Here is a 15,696-nt window from a genome sequence, read left to right on the forward strand (position 1 = left end):
TTAAAATTTAGTCTCCTCCCTTAATTGATGTGACAAGACGCATTTGGTGCCTTTTCAGTGTTGCACTGGAGGTACGAGGCTAAGTAATGGAAACTTATAGCCCACAAAAAAGCATGCCTAAATCAAAACACTTGCATTAAACACAGTTGTTAAAAGTAATATCTAATAAACTTGCTTATGTGGTTTTTAACTCTATTTGACAATTATCTATGAAAGCCTGAATTTTATCTGTGATAAAACAAGCTTCCAGTATTTGTTAGCTGTATTATCTTCATAGTTCCAGTACAAAGCTAAAGAAACTTTGGACACCAAACATCTTGGCCAGTTGACTACATTCAGAGAAAGAGGAAAATACTGTAACTGTAACATTTACTTCCTCTACACCAGTGATCATCAACCCCGGATGTGAAAATCTATACTTGAAGACAAAAAGCTATTTTTCATATATCAAGTTACAGAGGTACAACTGCATACCTTAAGTTTTAAGGTTTTCTGTTAAATATTCTTCTAGTTTGTGCCTTCATTTACCCACAACGTCTCCTGCCATTTTTGTCACCCAAAATTATGTGAAATATTATTGCAAATGTATTCCTTGTTGTAAAAGGTGGTGAAATATTCCTGTAGAATTGACCACTGCAAACTGACATGAGTAAACAGCAGAATTAGATTAACAGCCCGACTTCCAACATCCATCCTCTCTCAAATATCGCTGCTGTTAGAACAAAACCTCATATCTCCATTTTGGTCCTTTTTCAGTTTTTGGCATAAATCGAACTGCGTATGCAGATTTAAGGATGGATGGAGCAAAAAAAATGGCCCAAAATGACTTGGAAAAAAATCTGGTTCCACTGACTTACATTGAAAGTAAAGTAGGTTTTTGCCTACTTTCCTACCATTTTGGAGATAGAAGTTTTTGTTCTGACAGTGATATGCATGCAAAAGAGAACATTTTGTGTTTTTCCATGCATGGCTCGGGAGGCCAGTTTTGTACGTACCATGGGCAGAAAGCATCCGATCTGTGCCTGAAACTGATGTAAAAATCTTGGTCTAGTTTCAAAAAGTCTTAGATTCTGTGGAGGGCACATGAAAGTGCATATTCAGCAGTGCAAGATCTTCATGATGATGTTCTCAGGCAAAGATAAAAAGAACGTCTTCCAGAATCTAATGTTACATGAGATCAAAGACCTGAAACAAAGCAAATAAAACAAAGAATATTACAGTTTTAAACCCAACAATTAATGGTTTTCAGCATGATCACAATGTAGTGCTCTTGATGGGGTTGATGCACTGGGATTCCAAAAGGTTGAAACATCCATGAAGCCAGACGGTATTCTGAAGGTCGTCCCATGCTTAAAGCGGGTCACTCTGGACAGACCCATTTCCGGCCTTCTCTGCTAATATAAATGTGATGTATTCATTCAGTCAATACTCTGCCACATTAACCACGTTCAATGCAGTCTATATCTGGTGTGAACACTGGCTGGTTAGGATGCAGTACACGTTCTTCTGATCACTTGTTCAGTTAGGCACTGTAGATTTTTCTGTCATAAGATAAGTGGAACTCTTCAACAGGGAGCAAAACAAGTATCGTTTCAGCAGAGGGAGTGAAATGAAGCTGGTAATTGATCGAGTCTTCATGGCTGCTGTTGCCTGGGTGGGTTCTGTGGCATTGATCTGTTTGTGAGTGTCCCCTGTTGTAGTATGCGATTGATCCATTCACAGTGCAGGGATGCATCCGCGTGAGGGTTACAGCGCTGACACTCAGGGGTTGAGTCACAAGGGGATGACCCAAGCATATCATACTGAAGCGCAAAAACAACATCTAGCTTCTGTACCATCTGAGGTTGGATCCATATCGGATGGTGCTGCTGGAAAACAAGACTGCCACGGAAAAAATGAGACACTTCCGCGGTAAGAGCAAAATTATTATATAACCTGGTCAGTTTAAATGAAACCACATTACTACCTGTCCCCTGTGGCTTTTAAATATGTGTAACTAGTGCCTGTAGGTAGGGGAACCTTCTGAGGAACCTTTTATCTTTCAAAGGGCATAAAGAGTAGAAAAGTTCATGCAAACATAGAAAAGGATGAAAGTGTCGTTTTAGTTGGTTAAGATGCTCCTGGTCCTAGAAATACTCCAACAGGATATCAAGATGTTGCCTTTCCACAAAGATTTTGGTGTGTAAATTTGAGGAATTTCAGGAACAGGACTGAAATTTAACAATGAGCAAAGAGCTGTTGGGACAATTACTGATTGCAGAATCAAAATCAAATTGGTGAAAAGGTATAATGGGCTGATGGTCTCACTGGGTTGATGGACCAGAAATTTGAGTGATCCAATTCTACAGGCTTTGATCTGATTGACAAGTTCTTCAGTTTAGATGGTCAATGTAAAGAAGAAACATTTTTGCAAGGAAACTAATGTTACAGCAAATTTGGTTTCAAGATTTGACACAAGATCTGATCTCTCAGTTTCACAGGGTAACTCCCTATTTGATTGGTTGGTTCAAGGAACCTCAGCATTCTGACAAGCTGTTGCAATGGGGAAAGGCTTGGTTCCTCGGTGATATGAGGACAGGCTGCAACCGAGGCGCACATTCCAAGTAAGTCTTTCCCAAAATTGTCTTCATTTGTTTTAGCTCTTAGATGTGGAGGCAACTTTCTTGCAAAATTTAAAAGCTTGTCTAAAAAAGTCTGTCCTTGTAAGTTTTCAGTTGTTCAGTGGCTTTTGAGGATTTTTGTTCATCTTGTTTTCCCTTGCCTGCTCTCTCTGTCCCTCCTTGTCCCATGATCATGCAGTCTAGTGTGCTGAGCCCTACGTCCGACTTTGACCAGATGAAGTGCGGGGTTGCCCACGGTTTCCCACAGTTCTCCCTCAACTTCTGCCGCCCCAGACAGTCCATCTCTGGCTCGCCCCCTGACATCGAGCTTGTTGCCACCCCCAAGGTGAAGACGCGTACACAGAACATCACAGAGAAGGTCACTGAGGTAGGGTGGCAGGAATCTTGCGGCAGGTGTAGGATTGAGAGCATCAGGGTATCAGGGATTTGAGGGATTGTCCTATTAGCCCTTATTTACTTTGTATTAGGCAAGCCATGACATGGTGTCCAGTATTTGCTCCTTTCATTTTGCACTGGAGCTATGAGGTCAGTGTAGCTGATATATAATGAAAGGTTATGCTCCACCAATTAGTACTGTGCAACCTGCCTGCCTAAGTCATCACATTTACCATATGCCATTCATACCATTTTTTCACAGTCTGTAAAATTATGTACCATTCAATGTACCATTCCCATGGTCTTTGGGCTGGCACATGGACAGCAATGTGGTCAACACACACCAGCGGAAAGATCGTTAGGACACAGAGATATGGGACCTGGGGCAGAGGGTAATGGCAGCATGCCATAAAAACAATCCATAAGCGCAACGATGCATTTGTGCATGATGTCGGATCAGGACTCCACTCTTGATTCCCTTCGAATTCATAAAACGGTACATGCAATGTGACCTTCCATCTACGGATTCTTTCTTTGTCTCCTAGGTCAATCAGGTCTCTTTCTTGCTTTCAGGTTCTACTCAAGTCACCCATGGTGTTTACCATTTCTCTTTTCATCATGTACCATAATTCTGAGAAAAATATCTCAAGCATTCTCAAAATTGTTACTAGGGCTGTGCAATAAATAGTTTTCAGAAAGGTTCAATATTGAACCATCTACAGCTCAGTCTCAGTCAATTTTAAGAATCATTTCACAATGCAAAGAACCCTTTAATCATGTAAAGGGTTCTTTGAGTGTTCATGGTTCTATATAGAACCATTTTCCTTACCAAATAACACTGGAAGCACCATCTTGTGTATATCACCTTAAGGAACTTAAGGAATGAGAAATATTCATTTTTGTATCCTTAAGGCTGCTTTTAAATTGTGTTCTGCTACCTGTTTAACTGAGGTGAGGTAGCATTTGCGGCATTTCCACTATTTTAATCATCATTGTGATATGCAGCAGGTTTAATATCGCATTTTATGTTCATATCAGGCAGACCTAATTGTAACCGTATATACCTCTATCCTCACTTTCTCATTTACATGTGACTAAATTCTTTCAAGAGCTGAGTAGCTGCCCATTTGTGCTATAGCACTGGTCTAGAGGGATATGAGTTATTGTACGTGTGAGTGCCTAGTAGCTCAAGCCCAGTGCAATGGTCAATGCAAACGCAGTTGAAAGCCACAGATGGACACAAATCTCTGGGAAGAAAGAACAATTCCCTGCTTCTATTTTTGGATTTAAAGTGGCAGTGCATTTACATGTTACAGAAGTTATAACATCTTCGGTGACATAGAACAAGAAGGAAAGGGAATGTGAAGGTGGAGGAAACAGCTGGATGGTTCTGTTGGTGGACTGATGGACAGCATGAGAATGTTTTTATGAGCAGGGAAAACATTAAACAAGCTGTGTGGTTTCGTTTCAATACAAAAACAGTATAGATGTCATGAAACCTTTTCCTTCAGTAAACAACAGTAATCTGGTTATTTATGACTTAAGCTGTGCTGCTCTTTATGAAGTTAAGCCTGATCTGAATGGAAAGCACTGCCGTTTTTGTCAAAATTCTTGAAGAACATACTGAATGCTTATTTTTTGTTGACTGTACCTGTAAAAGCAGTAGTCATACTTGAGTATTTGCTTTTTAATTGGCATTAGTGTGACATTTAGACTGCACATAACTTTGTTCATATACAGTATGTGTATTGCTAAATACATTAAATACAGGGGGTGTAAAATACAATGGAAACTCCACATTAAATATTCACTCATTGGCTATTTTATCAAGTCTTTAAAGAACCCTTTCATCATGGACAGGGTTCTTTGAGTGATATATATATATATAGATGTATATATATAGAACCACTATCTTTACTAAAGGAAGAGCCATCTTTTTATTATTGTCACCAAAGAGTGCTATTTTTTCTTCATTAGTCAATAGCACTTGTTTCCAATATGCCTCAGGTTTTGTTGTTGCCAACTTCAAACATTACAGTTTGTGTTGAAGTCCTGGCTAAGGCTTCCTTTTTATGACTCTTCCATGCAGATCATGTTTGTGCAAGCAAAGCTACATTCCTTTATCAGCTAAATCTTTCTGCCCGTCCTTTGCTGTCACATGGGGGTTTTGCTTTGCCTTTCTGGTCACTATGTAGGCAGCTCTAGCTGAGAGTTCTCTTAGTTTTTCAGATCTTGCCTTGATTCCTCAGGTTCCTTTTAACTGCAATTTCTTAATGACATTTTGTACAGTGGAAATTCTGAGCTGTAAGCTCCGCCTTCGTCTGCTTTGTAGGCATCGATTAATTCATTTTCAGATCCTCCAACAGTATGAGATTTGAAGAGAATTTTTAAAGTTTTGGAATCGTCAACAGTTGACAATTTCTAATGACAATTCTTGAACTGTGTAACTAGTTCTATGGAGTAAATTAATGCTAAAACTTTACAGTTGAAAGGGTGTTGAAACTGTTGCACATGCCAGAATTGCTATTTTTAAATATATGTACATGTATGTACATGTGTTCGTTTTCGTAATATCACATGATAATGGCATGGCATACCTTTATGCTTGTCCCTCTCATCTCACAGGTGCTGTCCCTGGGCGCCGATGTGCTGCCTGAGTACAAGCACCAGGCTCCGGATGTCCACAGGTGGATCATGCTGCATTACAGTCCCTTCAAAGCAGTTTGGGACTGGGTCATCCTGTTGCTGGTGCTGTACACGGCTGTCTTCACTCCTTACAGTGCCGCCTTCCTACTGAACAATTTGGAGCAAGAGCACATGCACCCCTGTGGCTATGCATGCAACCCGCTCAATGTGGTGGATGCCATCGTGGACATCCTGTTCATCGTGGACATCGTGATCACCTTCCGCACTACATACGTCAACCGCAACGACGAGGTGGTGACGCATCCGAAACGCATCGCCATCCACTACATCAAAGGCTGGTTCCTCATTGATATGGTGGCCGCCCTTCCTTTTGACCTGCTCATCTTTAAATCTGGTTCAGATGAGGTGAGAACATTTGAACGTTCATTTAAAAAAAAAATCTAGAAGCATTTCAGGAAGAGATCAAAACCACTTGGTCAGATCTTTCTAACCATATAAAAAAGTTAGATGCCAAAACTTCCATTACCAGTGAAACGTTTAGACCCCTGATTAGATGTTTTTGAAGGTGCAGTGATTCAATGTAAAAACTAGGCGCATTCTAGAGCATTCTAGAGCATTCTAGAGAGAAACATGGCGGCCTCTGTTGGAAGAGGAGCTGCTTGCTGTAGATACACTATATTTCTAAAAGTATTTGCTCGTCTGCCTTCACACACATATGAAATTTACATTCTTAATCCATAGGGTTTAATATGATCTTGGCCCACCCTTTGCAGCTATAACAGCTTCAACTGTCTTGGGAAGGCTTTCCACAGAATTTAGGAGTGTGTTTATGATCTATCGGGTTGAGGTCAGGACTCTGTGCAGGCCAGTCAAGTTCTTCCACACCAAACTCTCTCATCCATTTCTTTATGGTCCTTGCTTTGCACAAAGTTGGGAGCATGAAATTGTCCAAAATCTCTTGGTGCTGAAGCATTCACTGGAACTAAGGGGCTGAGCCCGACTCCTGAAAAACAACCCCACACCATAATCCCCCCTCCACCAAACTTTACACTTGGCCCAATGCAATCAGACAAGTACCGTTCTCCTGGCAACTGCCAAACCCAGACTTGTCCATCGGATTGCCAGACGGAGATGTGTGATTCATCACTCCAGAGAACACGTCTCCACTGCTCTAGAGTCCAGTGGCGGTGCTTTACACCACTGCATTCCACACTTTGCATTGTGCTTGGTGATGTAAGGCTTGGACGCAGCTGCTCAGCCATGGAAACCCATTCCATGAAGCTCTCTATGCTGTTCTTGAGCTAATCTGAAGGCCACATGAAGTTTGGAGGTCTGTAGTGATCGACTCTGCAGAAAGTTACCGACCTCTGCGCACTATGCACCTCAGAATCCGCTGACCCCACTCTGTAATTTTACATGGCCGACCACTTCGTGGCTGAGTTGCTGTCGTTCCCAATCACTTCCACTTTGTTATAATACCACTGACAGTTGACTGTGGAATATTTAGTAGTGAGGAAATTTCACGACTGGACTTGTTGCACAGGTGGCGTCCAATCACGGTACCACGCTGGAATTCACTGAGCTCCTGAGAGTGACCCATTCTTTCACTAATGTTTGTAGAAGCAGTCTGCAGGCCTAGGTGCTTGGTTTTATACACCTGTGGACATGGAAGTAATTGGAACACCTGAATTCAGTGATTTGGATGGGTGAGTGAATACTTTTGGAAATATAGTGTATGAAGGGCTCATTCAAAGCTAACAAAAGTACAGCAGTTTGTAGTTACAGGTGATGAAAACATGCATTTTATTCCATTCACACACAAATAATATTAATGAATAATTATTATTAATAAAATAAACAGTCATTGGGCAATAAAAGTGCAGGACTGTGTTCTCAGTGGAGGATGTGTTAACTTATTTTCACCTAGAAAGACAAAATATGTCCTCTGACCAGGGGCCTTTGCACAACCTTTGCACACTACTATAGTTTGCAGTCATCACTATTAATCTAAAATGTGTAAAATATTTTTAAAAATGAAGAAAAACCTATTAGATGTGGCCAAACCTGAGTGCTATATATCCTACAACAGACCTATTTTCCTTTTAACCTTCTTTGTAATCTTCTTGTCTTCCCCTCAGACAACCACCACTCTGATTGGCCTGCTGAAGACGGCACGATTGCTGCGACTGGTCCGTGTGGCCAGGAAGCTGGACCGATACTCTGAGTATGGAGCTGCCGTCCTTTTCTTGCTGATGTGTACGTTTGTGCTGATCGCCCATTGGCTGGCATGTATCTGGTATGCCATTGGCCATGTGGAGAGGCCCTACATGAAAACAGGCTGGCTGGATAACCTGGCCGACCAGCTGGGGAAGCACTACAATGACAGTGACACCAGCTCTGGACCTTCAATAAAGGACAAGTACGTCACTGCGCTCTACTTTACCTTCAGCAGCCTGACCAGTGTGGGCTTTGGCAACATCTCACCAAACACCAACTCTGAAAAGATCTTCTCCATCTGCGTCATGCTTATTGGCTGTAAGTCATTCCTAACGTGCCAAGCTCAGTGAACACAGAGGAATGTTTGGTGAAGTTTGCTTCCTCAGTGTGCTTTGGAGCAACGAAGCAATTATAGCTAACAAGTAATAGAAGATTTTACCCCACCAATTAGCATCTCACATTGGCCTAACTGACAATGTTTTACATACTATTATGTACAAAAATTAGCAAAAGTAATTACATATAAAAGTTTGACATATAAAATTGTTCAGGGCTGCACGATTAGTTGTACTTTATCGTTATTTCCATATAAATTCCCTCAATAAATAAAACACAACAGTTAGTCCTGATGGCACGTTCTGCATGCTTTGTTAACCCCCTTTTACCGTGTTCTTCCATGAGAAGGTATTTGGGTGGTGGGTCATTCTCAGCACTTCAGTGACACTGACATGGAAGTAGTGTTAGCATCCCGTATTCGAGTGGATCAGACGCAGCAGCTCTTTGCATGCTGCGTGCAATTACATACAGCCCTTAACCTTGTTTTATCCTGAGCTCCTCACAACAAATGTTAAATTTAAAGTCCAGTCAAATCTCAGATGCATTCTTTGTTGGTATTGATGTATGTCTGCTGCATAAAGCAACTCTGTTTTTGTTACTGATCCTCGCCCTTGTAGCCCTCATGTACGCCAGCATATTTGGGAATGTGTCAGCAATCATGCAGCGCCTTTACTCTGGAACCACACGTTACCACACACAGCTGCTGCGAGTGAAAGAGTTCATCCGTTTTCACCAGATACCTGGAGGACTACGGCAGAGGTTGGAAGAATACTTCCAGCATGCCTGGTCCTACACCAACGGCATTGATATGAACGCAGTAAGAGATCAATAATTCTACACAAATAGAAGTACTCTAACATTCAAAGGATAGTGAGGATTGTAATGTAAATATTTCAGGGCTATTTTAACCCTTATTCAATGCTAGTACTAAAACTGTAATAGTGATGTATCATTTGCAAATCAGATATCTTTTTAAACTTCCTTTCCGTATCTTCCCTTTAACCTATATGTACTTTAAAATAAAAAATCGGATAGCGGAAAAATAAGTTTCTTTTCTTTTTTTTTCCATTTTAGTTCTTCAAATCAAACATGGATTGTTTCATGGAAATCAGGAATCCTTAGCTTTTTTGCATTTTTGCACAATGGAGATATGAGGATTTGAAGAGGGCAAGATGCAGGACAAATAACTCATACCAAAGAGTAAAAGGTTATGATTTTAATGGCCTAATATGTTAATGTCCTGAGGTATTTGAATCAATTTATGAGGAATATTTGTAGGGGTCCAAGCACTCCAGTCAATGTTTTTAGTTGTTGTAGCCTCATCTTTCCTGGTGTGCATGTCTATTAAACACAGCAAGATTATGGACTACATTGCCTTCACTTATAGACCTGGCCACTGCCATTTCTATGAGGTTTCCACCTACTTGTCATGTTTTTAAACTGCTGTCTTTGCAAAAACTCATGGTCATATGCATTTGAGCCAGACTGACAAAAATGCTGGTGTATGGTTACATCATCATTAAACATTTAACCATCATCTCCAGTTATTGCTCAAATGGTGTCAAAGTTATTTTTCCCATATCTTCCCCTCATGATTCAAACGTTTTACATGAAACAATCTGTGTTTGTCTTGAGGGACTAAAATGGAAAAAAAAGAAAAATGTTTTCCTGCCCAAATTTTGATTTCATGCAGATATGGGTTCAATGGAAGATACACAGATTCCAACAGTGGTTTCCATACTTGCTTTCAGATGGTCTAAATTTTGACTTAATCCCTGTGTGCTGAGTTGGAATTGAGCAAAAAGGTGGACCTTCTGGGCTCCCCTGAGGACCCAGGGATTGGCTTACTTCTCTGAAGAGAACTGTATTGCTCACCACTATTCTGTATTACACTTACACTATTCCCTTTGCGTTTTTGCAGGTCTTGAAAGGTTTTCCTGAATGCCTGCAGGCTGATATCTGTCTGCATCTGAACCGCACGCTACTGCAGAACTGCAAGGCCTTCAGAGGAGCCAGCAAAGCCTGCCTCAGAGCCCTTGCCATGCACTTCAAAACCATACATTCGCCACCAGGAGACACCCTCTATCACCACGGAGACATACTCCACACCCTTTACTTTGTCTCCCGCGGCTCCATTCAGGTGTCCCGCAACGACATGGTGCTTGTTGTACTGGGTGAGGCTGCTGGCAGTGGCACATGATTGATGATCTCTTTAGTCGTCTTTATTCAGTTGAAGAGGGAAGGGAAGAGAGCTGTGTTGAAGCTAAAGTATGTCAAGAAAATACAAGATGGTGAAAATGCTCTTGTGTTGCAGTCTAGAATTATAGAGATAAGGATTCTATTAGGGTCAAATCTACAAAGTACTATACATAATTTGTTATACTATATGCAATCAGCTTATGATGGGATGAAGTGTTTCAACATGGAGTTAGCATGTTCTCCCCATGTCTGCATGGGCGTTCTCCGGGTACTCCAGTTTCCTCCCACAGTCCAAATACATGCAGTTAGGCCAACTGGATGCTAAATTACCCCTAGGTGTGAATGTGTATGTTAATGTACACTATATTGCCAAAAGTATTCACTCACCCATTCAAATGATTGAATTCAGGTGTTCCAATCACTTCCATGGTCACAGGTATATAAAACCAAGCACCTAGGCCTGCAGACTGCTTCTACAAACATTAGTGAAAGAATGGGTCGCTCTCGGGGGCTCAGTGAATTCCAGCATGGTACCATGATCGGACACCATCTGTGCAACAAGTCCAGTCATGAAATTTCCTCACTAGTAAATATTCCACAGTCAACTGTCAGCGGTATTATAACAAAGTGGAAGTGATCGGAAATGACAGCAACTCAGCCACGAAGTGGCAGGTCATGTAAAATGACAGAGTCAGCGGATGCTGAGGTGCACAAAGCAAGGTCCATAAAGACATGGATGAGCGAATTTGGTGTGGAAGAACTTGACTGGCCTGCACAGAGTCCTGACCTCAACCCAATAAGAACACCTTTGGGATGAATTAGAGTGGAGACTGTGAGCCAGGCCTTCTTGTCCAACAACAAATGCACTTCTGGAAGAACGGTCAAAAATTCCCATAAACACACTCCTAACCTTTGTGGAAAGCCTTCCCAGAAGAGTTGAAGCTGTTATAGCTGCAAAGGGTGGGCCGACATCATATTAAACCCTATGGATTAAGAATGGGATGTCACTCAAGTTATTACATGTGAGAAGGCAGCTGAGTGAATACTTTTGGCAGTATAGTGTATGTTTGTCTGTCTGTCTGTCTGTCCTGCAATCAACTGGCAGCCTGTCCAGGGTGTATCCAGCCTACCGCCCAATGACCGCGGGGATAGGCTCCAGACGTGACCCAGGATAAGCACCAGGGGTCACCAACTGTGCAGTAATTATGTGCTTATGGGTCTCAGTGCAGAAAAATAAAGACCCTCCCCACACACACACACAATATGAAAGTTACTATCAAGGGGGGGGATGACAATGGCAATATAATTTGCTATCTCAAACAACTCCACCCACTAGCATCTAAGGCCTAAATGTTTATGTTAGGCTATCTTTTTAATTTTTCAAAATTAATAAATAATGAATATATCATACAGGTTTTTATGGTACAGTTTCCATCCTTGGATACACTCCATGGATGAGCTGCATTATGAATACGAGGGAGATTCTGTCATATGAAAAAGTTTGAACCGCCCTGGTCAAATGACCGGTTTTAGTGAATTCCTGAGTGAAAATATGTTAACATTCTCTGCAGGAACAGACTTAATTATTTACTTTTTTGTACAAATCAAACCCGTATGCTTCATGTGCAGGCAAGAATGATATCTTTGGTGAGCCCATTAACCTGTACGCGGAGCCTGGCCATTGCAATGCTGACGTGAGGACACTCACCTATTGTGACCTTCATCGTATCCAGAGGGATGACATCTTGGAGGTGCTGGACATATACCCTGCCTTCGCTGAAAGCTTCTGGAGGAACCTGGAGATCACTTTCAACCTCAGAGAAGTGAGCACACTTATGCACATACCCTCACAACATGTACACGACACAAAGTATGAATAATTTCCTATGTGGCACCAACTAATCAGCGGTCTTGTGTTCAACGTAATTATGCATGTGTTCTATACGACCAGGCAGATCCAGTTGTGCACACAATACACAATGAAGTTTCTGACTGCGTTTACCATGCCAGTCACTCAAGATGCCAGACGCACAGACGCAACAGACCAGGTGAGTGCAAAACAAGCCTCATAATAACAGTGATGCTTCACAAACAGCAGATAAGACCTAATTTAATAACACAGTACTAAAGCGTTCCTCCTTCTTCTTGCGCAACTGGATCAGATGGGATGGATCAGGATGATTCTTACCCACTTCAAGCTTGCACAAATTTGGGTCATCACTGCTCCTCTGGCCCTCAATCCCACTGGGAAGAAATGTGCAGCTGTGCCTCCTCCACCTCCCAGTCCAGCGAGGACCTCAACAAACCACCTCTGGCCCACAACCAGGTGTACACTGGAGGAAACCCCCAGGATTACCATCCACCTGTGGTACGGCTGGTGCCACCCAACAGCACCTCAGGGGTGGGCATAGAGCCTGGCATGGACCGAGGACACTCAGGTAGGCATCATAATCAGTATAATTTCCACCATCACTTTTTTATCATTCTTTTCCCCTGCTCTATCAGACTCAGGGCATGTTAATTAGCTAATTTGCTGGAGGAACTGTGTTAGAGCAGTGCCAGGCCAGGGCTAGGAACCACTGACTGTAATCTGAAGTTGAATTTGTAAAGCGATGCTGAGCTTAGTTTGCTGAATTACTGCATGTAAAACTGGAATTCAGAAGCATTGCACTAGAAATTAACACAGTGATTGATGGCACTTAATGGAGACTCAGGAGCTTCAAATCATCTCTGGACGTAAAGGTTTTTATGGGTGTCATCCTAGGTTTCCTTGGAAGGCAAGGGTATTAAGAGGGATTTCTGTCCCTCTGTGCTGCAGCCTCTACTCTTCAGGACAGGCTTTACATTAGATGTCAGAACATAGTGGTAAAAATTTGATTGCATTTAGACTCAAGAGCATTAGTGAGGTATGGTACCAATAGATGATTTGTTCTGGATCACAACAGGACTCCCACCTCATCTGAAATATAGTATTATAGTACTCCATCCCTCTACTGTCCAGTGGTGTGGGCTTTAAACTCACCTAGGTCATTGTTTATTCTGTTCCCCCTGCTCTAGGAACTCATCTCTCTGGACTGTACCATTACTGGCCAGATTGCCGGTGTAATCAGTACGCAGAGCAATGTTGTCGATCCTCTTCTATCCAAGCTTCATACCATCTGCCACCATTTGCCGACGATTGTCCCACTGAGCTTGAGTCCAGACTGGAGTTACTGCAGAGCCAGTTGAACAGGTAGGAGGGATTTTACAAAGGCTATAGCCAAACAAAATTCTGCCTGAAACCTACTTGATGACATTTGTCTGAACCCAGCTATAGCCTGACTTCTATCCCAAACTGGAGATCCCACTGCCATTCCACATTTGAAGGACTGTAAGGGACAAGCCAACACAACTAATCTAATCCAGGATATTCACTAATTAAGTCCTCAGGGACCTCTCCAGACAGTCCACAATTTTGCTCAATTCTGCTGAATTCTTCTCCACACATCAAGCATAGTAGGTTTTCAGTTCATGATTGCTTGGTTCAGGTGTGTTGGGAGCTGGTATGGAGGAAAAAAAGTGGACTGTCTTGGGGTCCCCGAGAGTTGGGAAACATTGCACTATCCAATAAGCAAATCTCTCATGGAAGAAATGTAAGGGACAAAATATTGACCAATAATATTTGGACACTTATTGCACGATATGTTCTAGGCTGGAGACAAGAATGACTGCAGACATCAATGTGATCCTTCAGCTTCTGCAGAGACAGATTACCCCTGTGCCGCCAGCATACAGCTCTGTATCTCCAGCAAATGATGCCCCAGACCCCTCCATATTGTATGGGACAAGTGCACCAGTGCTTCACAGTCTGTATCCAATTCCCCATCTTCCGCTGGAGAGCAGATCCACCACAATCCAGGTAAAAGTCTTCTTGGAAAAGAGTTTAAGACATGGACATACTTCATTTTATTTTTCAAATGCACAATGCAATGTTGATATGATTCAGATCTAGATGTAATCTAAAGACAGTGGTTCTCAATCCTGGTCCTGGACTAACTGTGAATTGCATGATTTATTCAGGTTCTCAATACTGGTCCTGGAGTACCTGTGACTTGCATGATTGATTCAGGTTCTCAGTACTGGTCCTGGACTAGCTGTGACTTGCATGATTAATTCAGATTCTCAATACTGGTCCTGAAGTATCTGTGATCTGCACATTTTATTGTTTCTCTTCTCATTCTTTGCTAAAACACCACATCAACACCATCCACTTCATGAAGAGCTTCTCAAATGGCTGATGAGGTAGATGAGATGTTTCAGCAGGGAACACACTAAAATGTGCACGGCAAGAGTGTTTCAGTAGCAGGGCTGGAAATCACTGCTCTAAAATCTTGGACAAAGCTCATGTTCTTGTTCACTGTATCCTAGCAGAGCGCAGCTCAGCCGGATTCAAAGCTCAAACCAAAGTCACAGGATTCTCTTCTGAGTGGCATCCTGGAGATGGTGGTGTCAGATGGGGATGAGAGCCTTCATGTTACCTCAGAGACTAAGCTGGCTGTGACCCCCATTCACCAGGCCTCTACCATTTTGATGGATGCAACACGCCTCCATGCTTCTCTCCGTTTCCCCTCGCTGCCTGGCAATTTGGATACCTCTTCATGCCTTGGAGAAATCCACAAACATCTATCTGATCCAGTTTTGTCTATCAACTAATGGCTGCCTGGAAAACACCTTCCAAGTTTGACCAAAATTGCATCTGACTGATGTCAGGGAACGTATCTAACATAATCACACAAAAAGACTCAATCACCAGGATTCTAGGTTTCTCCAAGAACCTGGCAAGTTCAGAATCTCTTTAGTGGAGCAGTTTGCTTATACAACATTGCTGGAAGAAATACAATAAACTTGAAGGACAGTTCACCAAAGCTGTGGCATCTGGCTTCATGAGACAGTTCCCCCAGGGGGTAAAACAAAAAGATGTATATGGCTTTGTTCCACAAAAGGTAAATGGGTACAAAAAGAGACATCCTAAGGACATTGTTTTTCAAAATGTTTGTACATAAAGATTTGAATATAAACCTTACATTAAATGCCATATAAAAGTAACAATTCATAGATCCTAAGGTTGACCTGATAGATTACCTATCCAGATTTTTAAGCAAGCTATTGTCAATGGCTGTTCAAAAGCTATGGCAGCTTTGAAAATGTTTTCAAGACCTGAAGAGTTACCTGTGACTTGAAAGCCTTTAGTTTTTTGTTGTTTTGGTAATGAAAACTTTTTAATGATATAATGAAATAGCATGTGCTATAAGAAGTTACAATC

The 15,696-nt window shown here is 41.9% G+C and overlaps 1 protein-coding gene across 1 annotated transcript; it reads left to right on the forward strand.

The window, feature by feature from the left end:
• The first annotated feature begins 1,806 nt into the window (after nt 1-1,806).
• On the forward strand, nt 1,807-15,376 carry LOC108443156 (potassium voltage-gated channel subfamily H member 6). Its single transcript, XM_037544172.1, has 13 exons — nt 1,807-1,911; nt 2,473-2,603; nt 2,800-2,946; nt 5,622-6,047; nt 7,781-8,177; nt 8,813-9,012; nt 10,117-10,369; nt 12,024-12,217; nt 12,346-12,442; nt 12,557-12,832; nt 13,452-13,626; nt 14,085-14,292; nt 14,805-15,376. Exons 3-13 carry the CDS (start codon nt 2,836-2,838, stop codon nt 15,084-15,086), a joined length of 2,619 nt encoding a protein of 872 aa, XP_037400069.1. The 5' UTR covers nt 1,807-1,911; nt 2,473-2,603; nt 2,800-2,835; the 3' UTR covers nt 15,087-15,376.
• The last annotated feature ends 320 nt before the right edge of the window (nt 15,377-15,696 follow it).

The sequence above is a fragment of the Pygocentrus nattereri genome, chromosome 13, assembly GCF_015220715.1.
Source record: "Pygocentrus nattereri isolate fPygNat1 chromosome 13, fPygNat1.pri, whole genome shotgun sequence".
Lineage (NCBI taxonomy): Eukaryota > Metazoa > Chordata > Actinopteri > Characiformes > Serrasalmidae > Pygocentrus > Pygocentrus nattereri.

Bases quoted from the DNA above. Each gene is read 5' to 3' on its own strand.
- LOC108443156 (XM_037544172.1), top strand. From the start codon at position 2,836: ATGAAGTGCGGGGTTGCCCACGGTTTCCCACAGTTCTCCCTCAACTTC. The intron at 12,218-12,345 runs GTGAGCACACTT...CTATACGACCAG, and splicing joins TCACTTTCAACCTCAGAGAA to GCAGATCCAGTTGTGCACAC. The intron at 12,833-13,451 runs GTAGGCATCATA...CCCCTGCTCTAG, and splicing joins CATGGACCGAGGACACTCAG to GAACTCATCTCTCTGGACTG.